Raw genomic sequence first — 10,251 nt, forward strand, 5'->3', positions numbered from 1 at the left:
AGCCGCGGAGCCTTCGCGCGGCCCCGCCCGCCCACAGCGCGGCCGTTTCCGCCCTCGCCTCGCCTGGCCTCGCCTGGCCTCGCCTGGCGGCAGCGCGGGGACCCGACGGGCGGGACATCATGGCCAGGAGAGCGAGGGGACTCCGTGACCCGGCGGGGGGCAGCTGCTGACACCGTCACACGGAGTTCTGTGGATTAAGCCCCGGAATTTACAAAGTTGAAAAGTGGTCCCTTCGGTCCTTTGTCGGTGGTAATGAGGCCACGGCACAGCTGGCGCTGGCCGCTTCTGCCTCCACAGCAGCAGAGAAGCAAAGAAGTCACAGAATGACTTGGGTTGGAAGGGGACCTTGAGGACCGTCTGTCTGGTTCCAAGCCCTGCCATGGGTAGGGACGCCTTCCATTAGACCAGGCTGCTTCAAGCCCAATCCAGACTGAACATCCAGAAATGTTCAGTGTGCTGTAGCCCCGGAGGGGGCCACAGCATCTCTTTCATGTTCCCAATCTTCCAAAGATTGGATCTCCAATCAAATGTCATTATTAGAGCAATCAGAAAGGATATCTCTGTGACTATGTTGTTCAGAGTGGAGAATTATAACAGCTGATAATTCTGAAAGTTTTACTTACAGTGATATGTCTCGGGGTGAAGTCTTATGAACTATTAGAACATTGTGTGAATTTGCAATGTGTTACTAATTGAATTTTACTGTTAACTTTACTACTCTTCTTCTCTATACGTTTTTTGTTCTTTTTTGTTCTAAAGAATCCATTATACTGACTTGTAATTAGAATTTCACAGCATACCTCAGAATCCATAGAATTGGAAGCTGCTATGTAAAAGACTTCTATTAATAAACCTTTCTCTGAGGTAAAAAAAAAAAACAAAAAAACCAAACAAACAAAAAAAAACCCAAAAAAAAAAAAAACAAACCCACAAAACTGGCCAGAATTTATAGAATTATCTAGTTGAGATGTAGGTACTAAGTGATAGTTAAGGGTTAAACAATTAGCAGCCAAAAGGAGTAACTATGTGCTCTGTCTAGGCCACAAAACGTAAAATGTTAGCCAAAAGTTGGCATACACATTTCTAGAATATTCTGAAATCTTAAAAGGGCACTGAATTATGCAACTTATCTAACTTTATCCCCCTCACTTCCACCTGAGTCCTGCCTCCTTCTAGGTCCCACTGGGACCTAGGCCTACGCTGTATTAATACCAGCCCTGCCCTGTGATTAGCAAACGCTTTGCATGCTGTTAACAGAAGAAATGGGACATTTAGAGCCACACTTTCCTTTCTACTTTCACCATGCACTACACAGCTGCCTGCTCACCGAGCGACAAATTTGCCCTAGCGTGGAAAATACTTAATGAAACGCTGCAAAAGACATCGATTTTGGATGTGTGTGCTCTCTGCCGCACTCCCCCAGTCAGGGTTAGTTCACTGTGTATGACAACCAGCTCCCTAGCGCGCTTTCCGTCTGTGGCGGAGCACACGCGGCTTTAGACACAGCAGCACCGCAAGGGACTGGCATGAGGAGTGGCGAGATTTTGGGGGTTTAGTGTAAAAAAGTGGGGACACCGCTCGCGGTTGCCAATCACTTTAAATGACACTGAGGGAGGCTGGCACGGGTCTGTAGAACAGGTGGGCCGCGGAACGCTCGTTGGAGCCCATTTACCGTCTATCACAGAAGCGCCTTAGGGAACACCCCCCGCACTGGGGGCTGCCCATTGCAGCTCCCGGCGCTGCCCGGAGGTGCCGCACCCCCGTAGGGGCGGCCGCTTGTGCCAGGCGGGAGCTCGCCGTGGGAGAGAAGGTGGACGGGAAGCGCGGGGGAGCCTCGGCTAGGGCAGGGGGTGGCTGGGCCGGGGGCAGTGGATATCGGGGTCGGGAGCCGGCTGGGATCGGGAGCCGGGGCGGCTGAGGAGCCGGCGGGGTCAGGCGGGCGCTGCTGAGGGGAGCCCAGCAGGCCCGCTGAGCTCTGGGGCGCCGGGGGACTGGCCTGAACACCGAGCCGGCTTTTGTGCGTATATATACACAAAAACATGTTTTTATTTGTGTGTAAAAGACCTCGTAGAACAATCAAGTTGCGCGCAGGCTTGGCCCAGATGCGTTTGGTTGTAGTGTTTGGTTATGGTCTCTGTCCCGGTGTGCCGGATGGAGAGTGACAGATTATGAAATTTGCCTTTTTGGATTTGTATATGATTTATAGTCGTTTGCATAAGGTTATTTTCATAATTACGTATGGAGAGAACTGCCTAATCGTGCTAATCCCAATGTTTGTCATTCTTTGAATAGAAGTCAGATCAGGTCTGCCCCTGCTTAATTGGGACTCAAACACCACTGAAAACAACAAACTTTGTAATTGGATGTATTGTGAAGTGCTTCAGAAAATAAGAGTTAACTTTTTATTTTAGGATTCCCAGAATACTATGGATAAGAACTTCAAAGAAGAGTTTAGGCAAATGATTAAATTTGAACCTCCTTTGTACAAACAACGCTACCAGTTTGTTAAAGATTTAGTGGAGAAGTACAAACCTAAGAAGGTTGGTATGTTTTGTCTCTTTCGGTTATTAACTTGGAAGTAAATTGACACTTGGCATCTCAGGGACGCAAAATGCATAAATAACTTGTTGACCTAATTACCAAACAATAGTAGTGAAGGAGTGTTAAAACTGAATGTCCTTAGCAGATACCTTGTGATATGTTGTTTTGCAGGGGTGCATAAAATTAATGTTACTTGACAGGAAGAAGAGAATATTTAAAAAAGAGAAATGCCTTAGATTGTTTTTGAATGTAGTGGGCATTCTGTTTTTAATATAATGCTGCGGAATTTGGTTCAAGTTGCTTTCCTCATAGTGGGGTTTTGCTTTCCAGAGAGTTAGTTCCATGTAGTGTGTCAGGTTTATTTCATCATTTGCATCTCAGATGAGAAGTGACATTGAGAGTGTGGGATTATGTGAGGCTAACTCATCTCCACTTTCTTAAGGTCTTGTGACCCCTCTAGCTGTCTTGTTACCTGTGTTCCCCCAATATACCAGAACTTTTGTTTTACTACTCACTGTGAAAAACTAAATTGTTTAAGTAATATTCTGTGTCCTCCTCACTTCCTTCCCAAAAAGATCTTCTCAAGTCTGCAGTGTTTAACCCTTAAAGTGATGTTAATAGGGCATGCAAGAAACTGATGCACCTGCATTACTTATGTGATCATACTTCTGGTAGCTAATAAAAATGTAACCCAGTCTATGATGCCATGGCACTGTAATATGCTTTAAAATAGAACATATTCACCAGTGTTGCATCTGTCTTTAAAGGTTTGGGTTTTCTCATTTAGGATGTGGAAGGGGTGGGAGGGTTTACACAGACAGTAGATAAACTGGGTAGAAACAACTCAGGATTTTCACATGGGGAGCAGCAGTGTGCTTCAACCTTGACTGAGCCTGAGAAGGAACAGTGGGAGTTGGTTTACATACTCGACTATCTCTTTAGCTTACAGGAAAGACTGCCTTATTATTTGACTTCATGGTCTGAATATCCCCAAAGTTCCCCACTTAAACATTAGACTGAGCTTGTAAACTTGTTTCATGCAGATTCTTTGCTGCTGACTTGGCTGCTGGTGAGCCTGTTCTCAGTGTTTTGAGGGGAGAACAGCCCAGTGAAAAGCAGTGGTGAATGTGAAAATTGCTGCAGCTTTTGTACTTGAAATCATACTTTTCTGTTGCTCATGTGGAAGACATTCTCCAGAGTCAGTGGGATGTCCTACATGTACTTGTTTATAGCTGTAGTAACAAAAGGTTAATTCTTTTTAAAATATCTTGCAGGATCTTCATATACATTTTTTTAAAAAGAATTTTCAAATCTGCATCTATCCTGCTTGCTTACAGCTGTAAATTTTAATTATGATTCTGAAATGCTTTGTATTAAAAAGTTATTTTGATAAGTATGGAATTTTTATTTTATGCAAGTCTTTGAAATTACTTAATACTATAATTTTAATTTTTTAATATGTAATTTACAGGTGGCAGATTTAGGATGTGCTGATTGCAGCCTTCTCTGGATGCTGAAATTCTGCAGTTGCATTGAAGTGTTAGCTGGGCTAGATATCTGTGCAAATGTAATGAAAGAGAAAATGTAAGCTCTTTGGTTGCTTTGAGGTTTGTGTTTGTCTTTACCTAGTGGTGTGGTGGGTTCACCTGGCTGGAGCCAGGAGCTCACCAAAAGCTGCTCTGTCATTCCCCCTGCTTGCAGAGGCCTCAGGGTGTGCACATCTGAGAAATGCACTGTTTGTAAAGGCACTAGTGCATGGTGTTAGGAATATCTCTGTATGCTTATATGTGACATTATTGTCTTCAGAAGGATCAGTTTTGATCTTTTTGAGATGTACATGGGACTTTAGTCACCAAGGTGGGGACTTGTTTATCATTTTGAAATAGGAAGGTTAGCTCAGTGTGTGGGGTCTGGTTAAGAACCTGTCTAAAATGAAAGGTTTATGTGATCTTTGAAGCGTTGGTCCAAGGGATGGATGTAGATTTACTGAAAGCAGATTAACACAGTTTCAGTGAGTCTGTAGGATCTGGATGTTTTCTCTCACTCTTTCTCAAGAATGAGGAGAAGTAACCTTTTATATGTAATATTTATTCTGTGTTTTGTCTAATGCTGTACTTCAGAATGAAATTTGCACATGTACTTGGTTTCTCAGTGTATTTTACTTGGGAAAAATAGGGAATATGCTTGGCCAAAACTCCCCCCAAAACCCTGCAAAGCTTGTCCAAACCAGACTTACTGTCTATCTGGAATTTAACTATTATCAGAATTTATAAGTGGCTTTCCAGGTGACTTGAGAATATAATGGAAATTTTTGTAAACAAAGGACAGTTTCTGCATTAACTTCTGCTCTTTCTGTCCTATGATAGGTAGTTAGAAGAAGTGTTTGTATTGCATATTCTTTGTTATATCCATGTCAAGTAAACCTTTTTGAAATTTATGAGGTATCTATGCAGGGTGTTAGCTAGTTCATTTTCATGCACTATTTATCTCATCTTAAGGTGCTTCCTGTAACATATTTTTAATACTTTTGTAGGCATACATTGTCTCCTCTTCCTGTTGATTATTTGCAGCCATCTGAAAGATCCCTAACTGTTACCTTGCATCATGGTTCAGTTGCCCACAAAGATCCTTGCATGCTTGGTTTTGACTTGGTGACGTGTATTGAACTGTGAGTATCAGCACAATACAGAATGGTTTTTTTAGAGTTCAGTTTGGAATTTTGTCCTTGCTCCAAACAGACTTGATCAAACCTTTCAAGCAGAAGAGTGTAAGTAGAAAAGTAGAAAGTAGAAGAGTGGCTGCTAACTTGTGTTTAAATTAATCATGCTAAGTAATTTAGGTAGTGCTTATGGCAGGAAGAGCATACTGAGGAAAAAGTACAAAATGCAAGAGGAGATTTGCTCAGAGAAAATCCCCTGTGCTGCTACTTGGCCACAGTGCCAGTGCTCATATTGCAGAGATAGGTGTAAAATTATAAGTTACAAATAGGGGTTTGGGGTTCTTTTGACTGGTTGTTAAGATTACAGTAGTGTGTTTTTAAACAAAGACATCAATTTACTCTTTTCAGAATAGAACACCTGGAAGAATCAGAGCTGAAGAAGTTTCCTGAAGTGGTGTTTGGTTTCATGGCTCCAAGCATAGTTGTGATCAGCACTCCAAATTCTGAATTCAACTGTTTGCTTCCAAGAGTGATGTTATACAGGCATCCAGACCACAAATTCGAGTGGAGCCAAGCAGAGTTTCAAAGCTGGTAAGGTACTGAACATCATATGCTGGGTGCACATGATGCAGCTCTGAGTGCCCAGTAGTGTGAATGGCTGTGCATTTTCAGAAAGGTTCATTTATGTGGTTTTCTGTCAGTGAAGTGTCACCTCCTGGTTTGGTGGTCTCTTTGCTGTTGAGAGTGGTTAAGCCTTTTCTGTGGATTTTGTATTTTATGATGATGGTTAAATTGGCTTTTACTTTAACTGCTGTGCAAAAAAAGATTTAAAACTTTTACTTACTCTTTATAGATCTTTATGACAATTAACACATCTGAAATATAAGGTATCAATCAATATTTTTGCCTAATACCCTGCTATAGAAATTCTTCATAAAATCCAAGGAATGGGCTTGCTTTATATGGTGTGTAACCAAAGCACTCAGTAAGAGTATGCAAGCAGATTTATCAGATAGCCACAGCATGTTGAACACACAGGATAGTTTAATGGATCATGGCACAGTGAGGGATTTAATGCAGATCATATATGCATGACAGAGGGTTATATGAGATCTATCTTACCCTTAATATCAGGAATGTAATAAAAATAAGACAAAGAGACAATAGGATGCTCTGATATCATTCAGCTGTCAAGCAGTTGTGGAAGAAAATACATGGTACAGTAAAGAATGCCATACCTCAGTAGCCAGCTCTTGGTGTAGCTGTCCTGGAAATTTTGCCTCTTGTTTCTGCCATACACTTTAAAGTATCCAGTGATTTTTGAGTAAATGGTTTTGCAAAGCTGGAAGCATGTATTTTTCCCTACATAACAATACTAAAACCTGCCTGTAATTAGCTACCTTAGAATACCTTAGAGAAAATTTCTGTGACTTCAAGTTTATTTAGATTTTGCTTTTAGATAGATATGAATTTAAAATATTGGTATCACTGAAGAAATGTGGGCATTTTCTGAGCTGTAAACATGAGAAAGCCTTTGTGTTGTGAAATAGAAATATTACATTATTCTCTAAAATACATGAGATATTAATTTACTTTTCTTCTTTTCCATGGAGAATAGTGCAGGTAGGTAGCACAGGTTTGGTTTCCTGCCCCATTTGTTCACACTGGCTGATGATACAAGATACTTTTCATTTAGGTGTTATATAGACTGTTGTAACCTTGATTAGGTAGATTTTAGTCTTTCTATATTTACAGCAAACCACACTTTCTCTATTAACTGGTCTCTTGTGGTTTAAAGGTGTGTATGTTTTCCATGGGTTCTTCTCAAATAAACTTGTTCTTGAAAATCATTGTATAGCTGACTTCCAGGCTGGTGAGTAAGCAGCTGTGAGCATTAACATTGATGCACATTTTGTAGAAGAAACAGTAATGTTTGGGTGGCTAAATTACTGATACTAAATGATTCAGATTATGGTAAGCATCTTACAGCTCTGGTACAACAAGATGTGACAGTGCTTATCTTCAGGCCTGGGAGTATTGTTAGAGAAATGATGTTCAAGCCTTTGCAGCCTTAGAGTCTTGATTCTCCTTAAGAATGGCTCTTTATCACATGGAAAGATGAATATTTCATATGATTGGAATAATTGGTCTTTCTTAGGGCTCTAGAGACTGCTAGATGCTATGATTACTCAGTGGAATTTACTGGTGTCGGGCACCCACCAACAGGAATGGAGAAGGTTGGGTTTTGTACCCAAATAGGTGTGTTTTTTAGAAAATACCCTCAAAGTGCTGAATCTGTTCAGTCTGAGAAACCCATGGAAGCAGTTTACAAAACAGTAAGTATTGTTTTCTTCCTTTAGAGGTGTGAATAAAGAGTAAAGTTGCCTATGACTGCCTGTGGGGTTGTTACCAGGAAATACTGCTGATAATCACAGCAAGACAGTCTCAGTCTCTGTGTTTGCAGTTGTACAGAGGCCTTAAATTTTTAGGGTACTTGCTAAATAACAATATGGATAATCATTCTTATCTTAAAATATACCTATCCTTGCAATGAAATTGTTCCTTTCTGCCAGCTATTATTTATTTATTTATTTATTTATTTATTATGTGGCTGTTGGCAATGACACAGATTTTTCAGATACATAAAAAATTTAAAAAAAAACTTGTCTTGATAAATGTGACTTGAACTGAAACGTAAAGTTGTGTTATGGCTTTATCTTTTATTGCTTCCAAGCTATAAAAAACGTTTGTAATTCCTGTATTGGAAATTTCTATGCATGTGAAATGTCATCTGTCATCTATTGCCCTTAACAGATTAATGAAATAGTCTTTAATGCTCACCAGACTTGGAAATACATCTAGGTGATGGACATGTACTAGAAATTGCTTTTATTATTAAGCTCCTGTTATAGGGTCATTTTGCAGAGTTTTGACATGGGTATCCTTTGAGATTAAACAAGAGTGTTAATTTTGTGTGTTTCTTATCAAATTAATTTTTATAAGGTAACTAATTTATAGGAATAATTCAACATTTCAAGGTGTAATTGGAAAGTAAGAAATAGACAGTGGAACTTCATTGGTACAAAACACCTCATATAACCTGGTGGGAATGAGATTGCCTGCTTAGTTTCCTTAATAGCCTTGGACTATAGCTCAGTAACACACTACAGTTCCCCAGATTTTGATGTCACAATTTATTTTTAGCATTCCTTACAGCTGTGAGAGCATATTTAATGTTTGACTCTGAAAACAATAAATGACATGCTGTAGTCTTGGTTTCCAGATGGCAATTCAGAACTAGTTTAGAATCTCCATCACTATAAAACTGTCCCCAGAACTCCATAATGTGAGAAGTAAGAAAATTATTAAAAGGAGGTGAAGAATTGCAGGGCTTTACCTTGCCTGATCTAGAAGTGTATCTTGCAGGTATTGCCTGTTGGGTTTTGGGGTGTTTGTTTAAGTTCAGTTAACTGCCAGTGTAGTTGTAATAAAGAAAACCAGCTCATATTGCCTAGTTTTTGTCACCTGAAACTGTTTAATAAGCGAAACAGGATTGAATAAAAAATTATATTCCCATTTTAGCAGCTTTTTTGGACAGCAGCTGTTAAAATCTGAGCTTGTGATAGTGATAAACATTTTATGTTTTCTTGTATATTGTAAAGGTCTTCAAAGCAGTGTACCCAAGTCTAAAAGATGAGAAGTACTTGCAGACTGCAGTGATCAGTGAAGTTATTTTCACAGCCCAAATCATTAAGCACCGTTTAGTGTCAAAACATCAGGAGTACAGTGATGATCCTGAGAGAAAATCCAAATTCCAACTTTCAATGGACTATTTTTCTGACTATCTTGGAAAAGTGGTTGTTGAAAAAAACATGGAACCATTTGTCAGTGGAAATGAGGTTTACATACCTCTCAGAACAATCTTTTCTTTTCCCAAAGTGAATCGACTTTGTGGTACCTTTGAGAAGTTATGCAAGCTTATTGCAGGCAAGGTCACGCTGAGCAGTGATGGTTCTGCTGTGATGTTCAATATTGAACATGAAAATGAAGAGAATTAGATCAGATTTCTCAAACCAACTTCAGGTGAAGTAATGAAAGTGGTTTTTTTAGAAGCTGTCAAATGGTATGTTCTGTATGCTAACTAGAGCACAAAAGCTTTTCTAACCTTCCATCAGTGGTAGTTATCTGTCAGCACCTCTCACTGAGTGAAGGTGAGTGCTTCTGACAAAGGTAACAGTAACTCATAGGGGTTTCAAGTGAGTATCAGGGGCTAAAAGGAAAGAATTCATTCCCAAGAAGAAAATGAAGTAAATCTGTTTGCTTTCTATTGCTTTATTGTAGCCATCATTACTATATGATTTCTGGTAGTCTCTTGTTAGTATCAAGGACAGTTTGTTTTACCATCTACTGTGTTGTGCTGAATAATGTGAGTCAGACATAAGTTTAGGGCAAGTTTTTTCTTAATTTCTTTAAAATTTATAGATGCCTTTTTCAAGATGAGTACATACTCAGCCTTGATGAAAACCAAATGTTGTTCCCGCTGAATTGAAATATGAAACTGGCATATTTGTTCTGTTTTTGAAAGAATATTAAAAGAATTAAAGAACTGCAGCAATTGTGAATGCTAACCTATCTCTGGTGTAGTTGAAAAATTTTCTGTGTTTTTATGTGCAGCTTTTGTTCAAAACTGTAAAATCCAAATAGAGTAGATGGGAAAAATTTAACAAGAACAAAACCCCACAACACAATCAAAAAAACCCCTCCAACACCAACATCAAGAAAAGTGTGCAGTATCCTGAATATAAGGGAAATAATGTGTGTATTGATTGTTTGGTTATGGTCAGAATAGTTAAACAGAACACTTCTGATCAAGCTTCTGAATTTAAAATTTTCCTTCTAGATTAGAAAAAGAATGGGATCCAAATGACACATTTTCCTGATAATATAGATGTCACTTTGTGATAACACAGAAGCAGAAAAAAAGCAAAGCATTTTAAAAAGAAATCCTTAACTGGAAGAGAAACTGAAATAGACTCAAACTTCCAGTTAAG

General features: G+C 39.5%; 1 protein-coding gene across 1 annotated transcript; it reads left to right on the forward strand.

Annotated features, from left to right (window-relative positions):
• Positions 1-84: 84 nt before the first annotated feature.
• Positions 85-9,823, forward strand: HENMT1 (HEN methyltransferase 1). The gene is made up of 7 exons (XM_063165570.1): positions 85-383; positions 2,412-2,540; positions 4,013-4,125; positions 5,075-5,209; positions 5,609-5,791; positions 7,359-7,536; positions 8,863-9,823. Exons 2-7 carry the CDS (start codon positions 2,427-2,429, stop codon positions 9,256-9,258), a joined length of 1,119 nt encoding a protein of 372 aa, XP_063021640.1. The 5' UTR covers positions 85-383; positions 2,412-2,426; the 3' UTR covers positions 9,259-9,823.
• The last annotated feature ends 428 nt before the right edge of the window (positions 9,824-10,251 follow it).

Source organism: Melospiza melodia, chromosome 11 (genome assembly GCF_035770615.1).
Source record: "Melospiza melodia melodia isolate bMelMel2 chromosome 11, bMelMel2.pri, whole genome shotgun sequence".
NCBI classification, from domain to species: Eukaryota; Metazoa; Chordata; class Aves; order Passeriformes; family Passerellidae; genus Melospiza; species Melospiza melodia.